Source organism: Phocoena phocoena, chromosome 19, assembly GCF_963924675.1.
Source record: "Phocoena phocoena chromosome 19, mPhoPho1.1, whole genome shotgun sequence".
Classification (NCBI taxonomy): Eukaryota; Metazoa; Chordata; class Mammalia; order Artiodactyla; family Phocoenidae; genus Phocoena; species Phocoena phocoena.
The window spans coordinates 21,173,654-21,190,301 of record NC_089237.1 but is presented as its reverse complement, the minus strand read 5'-3'; the positions used below and the strand labels follow the sequence as shown (position 1 = coordinate 21,190,301).

General features: G+C 38.0%; 1 protein-coding gene across 2 annotated transcripts in view; it reads right to left on the bottom strand.

Moving 5' to 3' along the window:
* The window catches only part of FBXL20 (F-box and leucine rich repeat protein 20), a 111,755-nt gene that overhangs the window by 57,918 nt on the left and 37,189 nt on the right, over nt 1–16,648 (bottom strand). For both annotated transcript variants that reach the window (XM_065897811.1, XM_065897812.1), the window contains one exon: nt 5,837–5,898. In XM_065897811.1, the coding sequence (XP_065753883.1) occupies nt 5,837–5,898 (62 nt within the window). Of the gene's footprint in view, nt 1–5,836; nt 5,899–16,648 lie in introns of those variants that run through there.

The window sequence follows — 16,648 nt, the reverse complement described above, 5'->3', positions numbered from 1 at the left end:
CTAATAAGCACTTTACATTTATCAAGCCTTTTGATCCTTAGGATAACTCTAAGAGGTAGGTACTAAAATCCTCAATTTACAGCTAGTAAATGACAGAATCCAGGTGTTCAGATTCCAGAGTCCATGTTCTTCACCATTATGTGCCTTTAAAAGTAAGAAAACACACAAACCCCTATCTGCCCTGAATTCCTGGCAAATACACTGAATGAAAATCTACTAGATATCATCAATGTTGTAAGCTTCCTGGAAGAGAATGTAAGATAGCATGTGTACAGAAAAGAGTTCACATAGCAGGCCTATCCTTATTAGAAAGGCCTGCTTGCAATGCTGACCCTTGGATGGCATTTGAGAATTTGGATTGGGGAGGGTTCCCACTATTCCCTGATAAGCTTCCCTGGTAGACAACATTTTACTTTTTTTTGTTATAACTTGTTTCTGGAGGAATTAAGCACATCCTGTGTGACTCCACTGGGAAAGGACTCATAAGCCTACACCGGGTTTCCTCTCTATTTCACTCCATGCGCCTTTTCCTTTTGCTAATTTTGCCTTGTATCTTTTCCCTGTAATAAATCATACCTATGAGGATGACTATATGCTCATAGCCTTGAGTCCTCCCAGTAAATCACCAAACCTAGGAGTAGTCTTGGGGACCCCCAACACAGCATGATTATCTCTTTTAGACAAAAAATCCCAGCCAATTCATTCTTTCCATCTAAGTTCAGAAAGTTCATCTACCAACTCACACGTACGTATTACATGTTGCATGACAATTATGACCCAACACCCCAAGAGTTGAAAAATTAATGAAAAGTTTCAGATTCTTATAAGCAATGATAATCCTCATTCTGAACCTGCACTTTGTTTTATAGCCAAAAGGGCATGTGTGGGCTCAAGCAGTCTTACCACTCACACTATTATCACAGTTATCAATATCATCCTCAGAAGGAATCTTCGAGAAACAAAGATTCACTTTGCATTTCACTTTAATGAATGTAATGTAATTTCACTTTACATTAGCTCTTTTAATGTAATTTCACTTTCCATTAGCTCTTGGAAAACACATAAGAGTCTCTATCTTATAAACATTGACATTCATTTTTCAAGAGGTACTTCTAAATAAATGCATATGGTTCTTCTCTCAAAGGAAGTACTGTCAATCCTGCTAACTGAATTTCACATTATGCAAGCAGTGGATTCCAGCTTGCTAGAGCATTACTAATAAACTTTGTTTCAAAAAGGAAGGAGGAAAATTAGTAAGGTAAAGTAAGTTACAGTTAAGAAAACATAAGAACACTTCCTTAATTCATTGGTAACTTGGTTGTGGCTCTGGATTTGCAAGAAAATAGTACAGCCCTAGTAACACAACTTTTCTCCTTGTAGATTGATATATGGTGGATCAAATAATGTTAACATGTAACTTAAAATCTAATCAAACCAAATATTCTATGCTACCTATTAATCTGTATTTTTAAAAATAGCTAATACAGGGACTTCCCTGGTGGCACAGTGAATAAGACTCCATGTTCCCAATGCAGGGGGGCCCGGGTTCAATCCCTGGTCAAGGAACTAGATCCCACATGCATGCCACAACTAATGAGCCAGTGAGCCGCAACTAAGTAGCCCACGTGCTGCAACTAAGGAGCCCATGAGCCACAACTAAGACCTGGTGCAACCAAATAAATAAATAAAAACATAGTTTTAAAAAGTCTTTATTGAATTTGTTACAATATTAAAAAAAATAAAATAAAATAGCTAATACACAGACATGGTATGAAATTCCAAACACACACACACACACACACACACACACACACATACACACACACACAAATTCAGAAGACATAAAAAGGCTGAACAATAAGTCATGATAGTAACAATATAATTCATAAAATAAAACAAATATCCATGAGTTTATACTGTTATAAATAACTGAATAAGTAAATGTAATTGAAGTGAAGGCTCTTCCTTACAGTAGAAGTCTAATTATTATTAATTAGAATAACAGAAATAGAATTTATATGCAGGAAGAATTATAGAAATATAAAACTTTGGCAAACATAACAGTGGTAACTGTTTCAGGTGACAGCAATGAATGCTAAAATTAGTGGACAAAAATGAGTAACAACACATAGTCTTGTAACAACACATATCTCCCCACAAGATAACACAGGTCTAACAACACATATCTCCCCACAAGATATTTATCAAGGTATTCAAAGTTCTTAAGGAAATATTACATTCAACAAATTTCAAAAAATCACAAATGCCCTGGATAGAATTTATTAATATTTATACTAATCTATTGCTATCTGTTTAGTGTAATTTCAAAGATACCACAAAAGCCTCTTTCCTATCTGGCTTAAATGGTTTAAACAAAAAGTGGACCCATTGCCTGAAAGAGAGCCTCAGCTAACCCACAGCTTCACGTAATGGTAAGAAAAAGCCACTGAGATTTAGGAGTTGTTTGTGGTAACAAAAACTGGTTGATACAGAAATTCCTCTTTATCCAATCCTCCCCAAAATACCATCTGTTTTGGCAACTATAGACCTTACAGCTCATCAACAGGTACTAGAGTAAAGTCAAAACAGTAACTAAATCAAAACCATAATGACATATCACCTCATTCCAGTCAGAATGGCAATTATCAAAAAGACAAGAAATAACAAGTGTTGGTGAGGATGTGGAGAAAAGAGAACCCTCATACACTGGTTGGTGGGAATGTAAATTGGTATAGCCATTACTGAAAACAGTATGAGGTTCTTTAAAAAAGTAAAGATAGAACTACCATATAATCCAGCAATTCTACTTCTGGGTATTTATCTGAAGGAAACAAAAACCCTAACTTGAGAAGATACCTGCATCCCCCATATTCGTTGCAGCATTATTTATAATAGTCAAGACATGGAAGCAACCTAAGTGTCCACCGGTGGATGAATGGATTAAAAAAATGTGAGATATGTGTGTGTATGTATATGTGTGTATATATATGTATACATACACACAATGGAATATTATTCAGCTCTAAAAAGGAAGAAATCTTGCCATATGCCACAACATGAATGAACCTTGAAGGCATTATGCTACATGAAGTAAGTCAGAGAGAGAAAGACATATACTGTATGATCCCATTTTATGTGGGATCTTAAAAACAACAAAAAACAAAACAAAAAATGGAACTCATAGATACAGAGAACATACTGGTGGTTTCCAGAGGTGGGGGGTGGGTGAAATAGGTAAAGGTGGCCAAAAGTTATACATAACTTCCAGTTATTTATAAATAAGTCCTCAGGATGTAATATACAGCTTTGTGACTACAGTTAATACTGTAACATATGTTTGGAAAGTTGCTAGAGAGTAGATCTTAAAAGTTCCCATCACAAGAAAAAAAATTTTATAACTATGTGTGGTGATAGATATTTTTCTTTTCTTTTCATAAAATTTTATTTATTTATTTTTTTGGCTGCATTGGGTCTTCATTGCTGTGTGCGGGCTTTCTCTAGTTGCGGCGAGCGGGGGCTACTCTTCATCGCGGCGCACAGGCTTCTCATTGCGGTGGCTTCTCTTATTGCGGAGCATGGGCTTCAGGTGCATGGGCTTCAGTAGTTGTGGCATGCAGGCTCAGTAGCTGTGGCTCACGGGCTCTAGAGCGCAGGCTCCATAGTTGTGGCGCACGGGCTTAGCTACTCCACTGCATGCGGGATCTTCCTGGACCAGGGCTTGCACCCGTGTCCCCTGCATTGGCAGGTGGATTCTTAATCACTGTGCCACCAGGGAAGTCCCTTTATTTTTTTTTTTTAGATTTTTTTTTTGATGTGGACCAATTTTAAAGTCATTATTGAATTTATTATAATATTGCTTCTGTTTTATGTTTTGATTTTTTTGGCCACGAGGCATGTGGGATCTTAGCTCCCCGACAGGGATCGAACCCACACCCCCTGCATTGGAAGGCGAAGTATTAACCACTGGACTGCCAGGGAAGTCCTGTGGTGATGGATATTAACTAGATTTATTGTTGTGATCATTTTGCAATATATCTTTTTTTTTTTCTTTTTTTTTGGCTGCGCCACATGGCATACAGGATCTTAGTTGCCCGACCAGGGATCAAACCCGTGCCTCCTGCAGTAGAAGCATGGAGTTTTAACCACTGGACTGCCAGGGAAGCCCCCATTTTGCAATATACACAAATATTGAATCATTACGTTGTATACCTGAAACTAATAGATTATATGTCAATTTATATCTCAAAAAGGAAGGAAGGAGGGGAAGGGAGGGGAAAAGAGAAAGAAACAGTGACTAAAGCTAGAAAGGGCCAGGGCAGGCAATGCAGTGTAAAAAATTACAGAAAATGTTATCTGTGTTACCCTCATCTCTTGCCTGGATTTCTTTAAAAGTTTTCTTGTTGCTCTCCACTCCAATCCCCCAATCTGGTTGGAACATAGTACCCAGACTAATCCTTTAAAAATATACACCAGGGCTTCCCTGGTGGCACAGTGGTTGAGAGTCCACCTGCCGATGCAGGGGACACGGGTTCATGCCCCGGTCTGGGAAGATCCCACATGCCGCGGAGCGGCTGGGCCCGTGAGCCATGGCCGCTGAGCCTGTGCGTCCAGAGCCTGTGCTCCACAACGGGAGAGGCCACAACAGTGAGAGGCCCGTGTACCGCAAAAAATATATATATATATATACACCAGATCATGTTATTCCCCTGCCATATCATGAGAGGTCTTGTAGGCCACAGTAAGGAATTTGAGTTTCATGGCAAAAACAGAAAAACTCTAATAAAATATAACCACAACAGGATGCAGCCAGTTACCAAAGAGTCAAATGACTTCCATATATCTTTCTGAGTCTCAAGGTAAACTACTGCAGTACAAAATAATGCTTAATATTGAAAATAAGTGTGTCTTAGTGTACTCAGTTTATGGTAACAGTGAAGAACATAACCTGTTTTAAAAATATTTTTCTTTAAGATGGCTAAAATTTCGCTGAAATTTGAGGGATACCCAAGATATTCAGGATACATTTTTCCAATGGTTCTGGGTAGTCTAGGAGGTTCTTTACACTATAGTCAACCAGCACATATGTATGTTTTGCTTTCACAGAAAACATTCATTCCAAGTTCAATTCAGTTCCTTTTTCTTAGCATCTTCAAAGTGTAAGTCCTACGTAAAGATTTATAGGATTTTGTCCCTGCTTCCATGGATCTTGCAATCTAGTGGAGGACTCAGTATGCAAACACTTAAGAATGCCAGGAATACTCTTTACCAGCACTGGGGCAGAATTTTTCACCCTGAAGCAGGGACTGGGCTGGTTATGGGCTAGACTGCAGTAGCAGCTATAAGCAAGAAAAAAATGTCCCGAGCACAGTATCTCGTTAACTTCTAACATTTGCAAAGAGAATGTGCCTTTCTCAGTCATGATATTCTACAAAAGTGAACAAAGAATGGTATGATTATGTGCCCAAATAATGGGCACTGAAAATAACTTCCCTGGATGCCTGTTTCTTCCCAGGTGATTCCTAAGTCAGAGGTATATAAATTGGGAGCTGTGTGTTTTATGTTACAAGTGATCCCAAATGTAGTTTCTACACATTAAAAGTAAGGATGGTAAAATCGTAAGTCTAACAGAGCGAAGTGTCAAATAACTTGTCTTTTTAATTTTTAAAAGGCTATAACCCCTAGAATAAGATTGTTTAACAAAAGAATCAATAAAATTTAAAATCTACATAATCCAGATCCTATACATATATGAAAATTAGCAACAAGTCTAAAATTTTTTTAAACAAGCAAATATGATACACACACACACAAAAAAACAGCATAAAGTTAGACTTACCGTAATAGGAGTTCTTTGGGAAGTTTTTTATTAATTACAGCTTCATCGCTATTTGAGAACATCTGCAAAAACAAAATCATTGTGTCAAGTGTCACTTAACATTTTATTATGTTCAACTCAACAGTTTAGAGGTAATCCTCTTAGGAGAGAGGTGAATAAGTACAGTGGGTGTTATAAGCCAAAGTCATATTTTCAGAAACTCTTTAGGCTAAAAAATGTCTGAGACATTTAATTTGTTCCCTGTCTTTAGAAAAAAATGAACTAATAGCAGTCAGAAGGATGACATTATGTGCCAGGTGCTATTTTAAGTGTATTTTATGTATTAGTGTACTGAATCTTCATACTACCCTTAATCTTCATTGTACATATAAGGAAACTGAGTTACAAAAGGTTTATTTGCATATCAGTACAGAGTGACCATTTAAAAATGCCATTAATGTAAGGTTATTCTCCAAATCTAACTCACATTTATTTGTTCACAGAGATGTTCAGAAACCTAGGGTAGGAAATGTTCTCTTTCAAGTTTTATATATCATGCAGAAAAGTAATAATGCCTCATAACCACCACCACGTGCATTCTGGATGAATGCAGGATCATTTAACAAATTAATGAAATAACTCATAATGGGTACTTTTAACAGAGCCATCACTATAAGCGTGTCTAGTAAGCTACATAAAAAAACCAAATATCTATATATCCAATAAAAAGCAACTAAAAACAATACACATGTCACTGAAGCTGAGAGGAATATGTTCAGTCCCTGCTATTAGGTATTACACAGATGCCTCTTGACTTCATACAATGAACATTTACTGAACACCCTGTGTTAGGCATTTTTCTAGGCAATGAAATACAAAAACAGTAAGATGTTATCTCTGTACTTAAGGAGCCCCTGCTCTACAATGAAGAACACAGAAATAAGCAAATACTAATTTTGGACTGGCATCAAGGAGATAAGCTAGAAATATATTAAAATTATAGTTCAAGTAAAAGATGATGCAGGTAAGATTACAGGGGTGGTGGAAGTGGAAAATAAAAAAAGTAGACAAAAGGATTTTTAAAGAAGCTACAGGACTTGCTGATGGAAAGTTGGATCATCTACCAAGTTTCAGTGCAACAAACACACTATGTTAAAATAAAAGTAATGCTGCCTGACAGTTACATGTTTTTGGAAATTGCCTGACATCAAAGAATAATCTGCTTCCCTAAATTCTCTACCCATTAATGGAAGGTATTAAGAAAAAATCATATCCCTTTTCTATAAGGCAGACTTTCAAAATGAAGCCATCACATTTCCTCCTAAACAAGTTCTCAAATTCCACGGTTTCTAAGACTCTACACCATTAAGATCATTCTTCTCCAGGTACACTTATAGGAAAGAATGCATGAAGCAGTTATAAAGTATACCCTGAATAATCTAGGGTTGATGACATAAATAACAATGTTATTTGTTGATAACATTATAACATTATGTTATTTATGATGGCATAAATAACATTAGCAAAGACAGCTAATGTATCCAAAATTGAGACCTGCCTGGGGGACTTCTTAGCACACAACATATATCTTAAGCTTGAGATCTTGGGGAAAAATCAAGTTAGTAAGTATAAAACAATATCACTAAGCTAAGCACCCAATATACTAGACTATGCTCAACTCAAATCCACAAAATATAAAAGATAATCATTTTTATACTAGAAATGCTAAGCTCTTTATCTTGTATATTCAAAGTATTTAATTGAATGCTACATACCTCACCCACCAAGGCACTTTGCTCACTTGAATATACAGGGTAATTAAATTGATAAAAAATATAAACCTGTTATGTGTTGTTCACATGATTTGTGCAATTCTAGATACAAAAAGGAACACAAATCACATCCAGGGGTTTCCCTGGTGGTGCAGTGGTTAAGAATCCGCCTGCCAATGCAGGAGACACGGGTTCGAGCCCTGGTCTGGGAAGATCCCACATGCCGCGGAGCAAATAAGCCCATGCGCCACCAACTACTGAGCCCACGTGCCACAACTACTGAAGCCCGCACGCCTACAGCCCCTGTTCCGCAACAAGAGAAGCCACCGCAATGAGAAGCCCGTGCACCGCAACGAAGAGTAGCCCCCACTCACCACAACTAGAGAAAGCCCACGCACAGCAACAAAGACCCATCTCAGCCATAAATAAATAAATTTATTTATTTATTAATTAAAAAAAAAAAGTCACACCCAGCAGCAATTTTTTTCCCCTAAGTCACTCTAAATAGACTAAATGTTGTCTCTGTAAGAACACGAGGTATATGAAAAGAGAAAAGAAAAAAAGGAATAGACAGTGTCCTGGGAGTATCTGGGAAACATCATGTGTATAGGATATCTGTCCAGACTTATATTTCCCTCCAATTCCTTCTGCACATATGTATCCTACTCCAAGTCTGCAAGAAAAAGATCAGTGGTTCACAAACCATGGTCACCTGACTAACAGCATCAGCATCAAACAGAACCTTGTTAGAAATGCAAATTCTTGGGCTGTACTCCAGACCTATAGCATCAGAAACAGGATGCCAGGGGTGGTGGAGGGAAAGAGGGGCAATTTGTATTTTAACAAGCCCTCCAGGTGATACTGATGCTTCCTAAAGTTTGAGAACCAATGGAACAGATAAAATAGGTTGAGAATCTCAGGACTTAAGAAATTACAGTTATAACACATAATCAGAATATTTTATTATTTGAAGTAACATAGCAATGGAGCTTAGAAAATAATCCTAGAGGTAGACACACATTAATTTTAGATGCTTTCTAGGAAACCCAAATGGTTTCTGCTCAAGTTCATGGTATTGGGTTTTTTTGTTTGTTTCATTTTTTGGCTACATTGGGTCTTTGTTGCTGCGCGTGGGCTTTTCTCTTGTGACGAGTGGGGGCTACCCTTCATTGCGGTGCACGGCCTTCTCACTGCAGTGTCTTCTCTTGTTGCGGAGCAAGGGCTCTAGGTGCGCAGGCTTCAGTAGTTGTAGCACGTGGACTCAGTACTTGTGGCACACAGGCTTAGTTGCTCCAGGGCATGTGGGATCTTCCTGGACCAGGGGTTGAACCTGTGTCCCCTGCACTGGCAGGTGGATTCTTAACCACTGTGCCACCAAGGAAGTCCCCATGGTATTGTTTGTAAAATAAATGTTTCACAGAAGCAATAGAATACATGTTTTAGATATCTTACTATTTCAGCTGAATCCAAACTCTAGGTTTCTCATACAAAATATAAAGGGTGTCAAATCCAATTATATCAAGGATATAATGAATTATAACAAATTTGTGAAGGTTTTAGATATAATCGTAGAGAAAGTCACTGTTCAAACATTTGACATTCTTAGGTTATCTGGTTTCATATTAATGTGTGGATAGATTATTATATATTTTAATAATCTATCCACAAAAAATTACAAGGATATTGTGGGGGGGAACATGAGAACAACTACATTGTTCTCTCTCGATTATTTCTTTCAAGGTAGGACATCATCCCCTAAACAAACAAAAACAGACACTGAAACAGCCCCCCTGTCTTACAGGGATAGGACATTCTTAAATATTCAGGTTTTTAAAAAACTAAGTGATTTGTTTTGTCATACATTAGCATTTATTGTTGTTTTGTATAAAACTGTAATCGTTTTTCTATAAATAACCTAGCTGAGAAATATAACTGTGAAACCACTTGTTGCAAACTGTAATTACAACATAGAGTTCCTGAAGAGTAAGAAGCATTTTTTTTTGGCTATTATTTTAGCCTCTCTGATCAGTTTTTAAATCTTTGGCACATTCTGGGTATTAGTTTACTAACATAGTAAATTTAAACGCTTAGCACACAAAAAAGACACAGGAAATCAACTCAAGAGGCTTTAAATACAGGATCTGGGTGGGAAATGCAGATGGGTTGAACAAAGGAAACAGAAAAAGAAATACTTTCACAACAGTGACCCCTGCTGATTAAAGTATAGCTACCAACTCCAAAAACGGAAATTAAAAGGTCTATGCAAGCATTATGGAAGAAATACAAAAGTTAATATATGTATTTTGGCATAGAATACTAGTATCCCCTCATATCCTCTCTACTCATCTAGAGTAACAGAATTCCCAATGTTTAGCTAGCACATGGCTGTGTGGAAAGAAGACTTTATTTCTCATTACGTTCTAGCCAATGGAATGTAAGAAAAAGTGATGTGTGTGGTATCAGGAGGATCCTTAATGAGAGAGACTGTGCCCCTTCTTTACTCCTTCCTCAAGGATGATGTGTCCATTACATCAGAGTGTAAACTCTGAGAGGAAAGGGGCCTTGTCTGTTTACTTCACCCCAGTATAGTCGGTAAGCAACACAATGCCTAGAAATTCCTCAACCAATGAATGTCATTTTTACTAAATAGATCAGGAAATACTTTTTGACAGTAAATTCCCAGCAGGTTTCCATGGTTTTTTCGCTTTGTATCTCAGGAGGGGAGGGGAGGAAGAAAGAAATTTAATAAACTGAATGTTACTCTAAATTCAGCAAATAACATGCAAATGACATCAACACAGCAACAGACTGAATACATTACAAAAAAAAACGATTAAAATACCTGAAGAAAAAAGTCTGAAGATTCAACTTATGGCCCATTTATTTCAAGGGATATGATACATTTCTTGTTTAAAAAAAAAATGTTGTAATAATTCCTAAGTTTTCACCATCATGGGATTTCATCTGTATACAGCATTTTTAGCAGCTTTATTATGGCATAATGCAAATATCGTAAAATTCACTGGTTTTAATTGTACACTTCAATAATTTTTAGTAAATTTATAAAGTTGTGTAACCATCACTACGATTCAGTTTTGATGAATTTCCATCACCCCAAAAATATCCTTTATGCCCATTTACAATCAATCAATCCCTGTGCTGATCCCCAACCTCAAGCAACCACTTATCTGCTTTCTGTCTCTGTAGATTTTCCCTTCTGGGCATTAAAAAAAAACGGAATCATAAAATATGTCATCTTTTGCATCTGACTTTTTTTATTCTGCATGGTTTTTTTGTTTGTTTGTTTTTTGCGGTATGCGGGCCTCTCACTGATGTGGCCTCTCCCGTTGCGGAGCGCAGGCTCCGGACGCGCAGGCTCAGCGGCCATGGCTCACGGGCCCAGACGCTCCGCGGCATGTGGGTGGGATCTTCCCAGACCGGGGCACGTACCCGTGTCCCCTGCATCGGCAGGCGGACTCTCAACTACTGCGCCACCAGGGAAGCTCTCTGCATGTTTTTTAAGTTCACCTATGTTATAGCATGTACCAGCACTTCATTCTTTTTTATTGTTGAATAGTATTCCAGTGTATGGAATTCTATGTTTTGTTTATTCATTCCTAGCAGACAGACATTTGGATTGTTACGATTTTTTACTATTATGAATAATGCTGCTATGATCATTCTCATACAAGTCTTTGGGTTGAAATATGTTCTCATTTCTCTTGGATAAATTCTAAGGTGGATATTTTCTGGGTTGTATCATATGGTTAAGTGCTTTGTTTTTTTTTTAATAAATTTATTTATTTATCTATGGCTGCGTTGGGTCTTCATTGCTGCGCGCGGGCTTTCTCTAGTTGCGGCAAGTGGGGGCTACTCTTCGTTGTGGTGCGCGGGCTTCTCATTGCAATGGCTTCTCTTGTTGTGGGGCACGGGCTCTAGGCATGCGAGCTTCAGTAGTTGTGGCACGCGGGCTCAGCAGTTGTGGCTCGTGGGCTCTAGAGCACAGGCTCAGTAGTTGTGGCACACGAGCTTAGTTGCTCCGCGGCATGTGGGATCTTCCTGGACCAGGGCTCGAACCCGTGTCCCCTGCATTGGCAGGCGGATTCTTAACCACTGCGCCACCAGGGAAGTCCTATGGTTAAGTTTACTTAAAACTTTTAAATTGTTTTCCAGAGTAGCTGCACCATTTTACATTCCCACCAGCAATGTACGAGGTTTCTAGTCTGTCCCCATCTTACCGTTCCTTCTTGTTGTCTTTTTTATTTCAGTCAGTCTAATGGGGTGGTATCTCACTGTGGTTTCAGTTTGCACTTCCCTAATTACTAATGCTGCTGAGCATCTTTTCATGTGCTTTTCAGCCATTCAAAAGACTTCTCTGGTGAAATGTGTATTCAAATCATTTTCCCTTTTGAGTTGTTTATCTTCTTACTATTGAGATTTAGGGGCTCCTTATATACTTTGAATACACATTCATTATCTACTCTATGACTTGCAAATATTTTCTCCCATTCTGTGTGCTGTGACTTCTATTTCTTAATGGTGTCTTTTGAAGAACAAATACTTTTAATTTTGATATAGTCCAATTTATCCTTTTTTAACACATCATGCTTTTGAATATCATACATGTGAACTCTGCCTAACGAAAGGTTATACAATTGTCTTTTAATTCAGAAACTTTTAAAGCCATACCTAGCTGACTCTCTTAACTAGACATAATGGCCTCTAAGAAGCTAAAGGGAATTTATACCACAGCAGATAGACACAACCAAGTCAGGAGAGGTCTGTCTTTAAAGAGTTATAATGATGTAGATTTTGGGACATGGAATAACACAAACCAGATTCACAGAAAATTTCAGAAATTTTAAAGGAAGTTGTACCTGCTGGGTACAACAAGGGACAGAAACTATTTAAAATGAAAAAAGGCCACTGGGTTCCCAACTTTCTATACGGAGGAAGTACCCTGAGAAAGCTACTTAGCTTCATAAGATACTTCTTAAGTAAAAGGAGAGACCTCTCAGAAAGCAGTGTTAAGAGCTCATAATGCAGTACCAAGAATCACAGAGAACAATGGATTAGGGAACCATTCCCAGGAAGCAGAAATGGGCCCCAACCAAGCACGTTTTCCTGCTTCTGGGTTACCAAAAGTAGGGTCCAGCTGCTTGCTGCTTGAAAGCCAATACCTGAGAGGCAAGGTTGGTGGAAAGTAAAATTTGCTTTATTTCAGAGGCTGGCAACGAGGGGAGAGGGTGGACTCATGCCCAAAGGCCAACTCCCCACTGACAATCAGTGGGCAAGAGCTTTTAAAGGGGAGTTTCAGGCGTGTATAGGCGGAGGTAGGGGGCTACATGCAGGAACCAAATAGTCAGCTCTGACGGTCATCTTGCAATTGGTCATGGGTGGTCGGACCAGCGTCATCCTGATTTTAAGTACAGTTAATCTTCAGTTCCAAGGTCGGTTTGTTCCCATTTCCTTGAGGCCAGTTCTCAGAATTATGGCAGCTCATGCCATGGCTACAGTCTGGTCATCACGTAGTAAACTTCTTCCACCTGGTGGGGGTTTCAATATCTACAAAACAGCTCAAAGGACATAGAATATTACCTACAGCCCATGAGAAGGAACTAAAGGTCCTTGAATTTGTTTAATAACTGAACTATCAATATTTGGTCTTGTTTGACTGTTTTCCTTTGCTTCTGCATTTTCTCAATTCTCTGATTAAACTCTTTAGCTAAAGTTTTTCTACAGACAAAAGGAGGCAGAGGACATGGTGGGGAAGGACCATAGGGTCCTGTTCCATTTCACCTGGAGTAGGTGACCTTGACAATGCGTCTGCTATATTTCAGAATTGATATATGCTATATGCCTCCTGTTACTTCCCCTTTTTAGGGTGAATGTATATTGCCGTTATTCTATCTCTGTGAATAACGGTATATGTTGAGTGTGTGGGGCAGATAACTTTTCTTTTTAGTTCATAGGTCTCTGGATCAAGAGGAACTGCAGGTGAGGACCCTCATCTACCTCTAAATCAAATGCAGATAACAAGTTACGGGTTTTCACCATTATTTATTTGTGTATTTATACAGGTTGTTTTTGGATATAAGACTTTCAGATGTCTTGGGAGGGAATGATTTGCATGAGACAAGAATGAGAACCATTGGAGCCAGAGGGCAGACCATGGTAGAACCTTATAACAAGGGCGTCTGAAGAATCTTATCTCCTTGCTACAATACCCTTTTGCAGTGGGCTTCTGCTGCACCTCCCTTCAATATAGGTGGAGTCTGTTTTCCCACCCTTTGCATTTGAGTTCACATGATGACTTGATCTGACCAAAAGAATGTGGTGAAAATAACACTGCAATTTCCAAGCTAAGCCTTAACCAAAACTTTACCTTCTTCAAACACTCCTGCCACCATGTAAGAAAGCCCAGGCTAAACTTGTGAATGATGACAGGCCTTGTGGAAAAAGAGTACCAGCTGACAGTGACACCAAGGTCTCAGACTGTAAATGAGGCCATCTTAGACACTCAAGTCCCAGTCAAGCCACCAGAAGACTGCAGCCTCACAGGCAACCTTTTTGGGTGACTAGAAGAACTGCCAGACTGAATAATTGTTTCAAGCCACTAGGTTTTAGAGCGGCTGTTAGACAGCAAAAGCTATGAAAACACATTCTACATTTTAAAAGTTCATGACTCGTGATCTAAATTTCATAGATTTGAATAAAATTTGAGACATACTGAAGCAGCCCAACACAGGTAAAATCCTTGGTGGGAAGAAAATTTCTGAGAGAGATTAAGAATGAACCGTCATAAAGAAATCCAGAGTTGAAGCTGCAGAGATTTTTTTAAAACGATTTTTTCCTATAAGTAGTTTTTACTGATTATGCCATTCCCTCACTCAACCAACACCAGGTGTTTTTCCAACTGATTTCTCGCCAAAATCTAAGAGGAAAACATTTTTGTATGCCTAAATAAACCTAAAACAAAGTAAGTTTGTAATTCCTCCACCCAACATCTTGTCCCTAGTAGAAATATAATTGCTTTTTAGAAGCAAACTGCTGTCAGTGCATTACCATATCATGACTAAATTTATCTTAAGAAAGAAATCCCTAGATAAAAACACCAAGGAAGGGATACATTTAGAAAACAGATACATTACTTAATAGATCAAACTTTCTGCTATGGACACTTTCTAATATCTGACTCAATATTACAAGCTTTCGTTTATCCTGACTTCTGTTTCTTTAACCGAAATCAACATCCACTACCAATTCATTGCTCTCAGTCTAAAATAAGTATACACTTTTATTCTGTTTTCTGTTGAGAATTTCTTCCACTTAATCAGTTTTAACTATCCACAGCAACATTCCAGAGCACCAACGACTCCATGAACTTTGATGAACTACTGGATATGACTGGAACTCATTTTGGGTACCACTCAATCCTGGAAATCTTCCATGCCCTACTGAAAACTTCTTTTTAAGTTATGAAGTGAAAGGAAAGAATTTTAAAGTCAAGGTGGCAATATAATTATATGTCCTCCCCTTTTCTCCTCCACTTACCCCAGCTCCACCACACTATATACACACAAAAGAACTACTAGTAGATACAACAAGGCCATGATGGGATCTGACTCAGGATTAGCAAGCATTGAACTGAATCTCATATTCCAAAATGCCAGAGCGGGTGGTAAATCAGAGGAAAGTAGGGCTTGACTTCCTCATGTACAAATTCTAGTCGATGTGCCAGAAACTGAAAACTGGCAGAATCTGTGGAATTTTCCAAGACATATGTCAGATAGTAATTTTACAACTCACTCACAAACACACATTCTAAATCATCTTACTGCTATGGAAATATTTCCAAAGCAATGGTATTTTAATACAGCCATGCTACTTATTTGTAGAAAAAGCATTCCCCTGTTTTAGATAATGTAAGAAACAAAGTACACAGTACCCTAGATACCCTAACTGCATGCCAGAAATTATATTTTAGATTTAAAAAGAACCAAAAGAAACAATATGTTAAATCAGAACAAAGATTCTTTAAAAAGGAAGGGAAGAAATAACTTTGTAAGAAAGTCATTAAGGAAAAGTGATACCAAATTAACAGACGAAGGAAATCTATTAGACTTCCTAGGCCATGATATGAATAAGACAGTGGTGCTATTATGAACAAGATAGCTAAACAAAGGATGCATGATATAGCTAAATATTTGGCTGTTATTAATTGATATATACATATCTAGAAACAGGTCTCTATAATATACCATATAACTTAACTGAATTTTTATATAAAAATTCAACGAAGACAAAAAGACATTGGAAAAACAGTAGGGTCCGCCCTACCCCTATACCCTATCGAATCTTCTAGGGGGTTCATTTGATATTTACCTCTGTTTTTCTAAATATGCTTGATTTATCAAATTTAGATATTACCTATCGACATACTGCCAAGGAATGTAAGTATTTAGTTTCAACCTCTACCTCTAGCCTCCATACCCTATGTAATTTTATGACAATCTTTGTTTAAATAAAGAGTGAGTGTGAATGTAATACTGGACAGATACTACTGAGTGCTGAGCCAGCAGTACAAAAGGACCATGTATTCTTTGTCCCTACAAATTAATGACAACCTCATTTTTTCTACTTTCTATATATTTTTAACTTTTCCTCAAATGCTCCAGCATCTGTCACATGTCTATCAATATTTTCCATATGCTCAAACACACCAGATATTGTTTTTTCCCGGAGTCATAACTTCCCAGAACCCTTTGGTCTTTCTTCCGCTTCCCTCTGTGGGGGGACTCTCTAGACTAGGTACAGAGCTGTCACCTTGGGCTCTCCCTTGGCTCTCTCTTTGACTGAATTCTGAGTCTTGGACCCTATTTCTTTTCCCTTCCTATTTAAGAGTACATTCACTAGTAACTTACGGGGGGAAAAAGCTCATATGAGAACTGAAATCCTGGTCACTTGCATGTCTAAAAATATCTTTATCCTAGACTCACATTTGGTTGATAATATGACTGAGAATAAAATTATAGGTTGGAAATCCTTTCCACTGAAGATA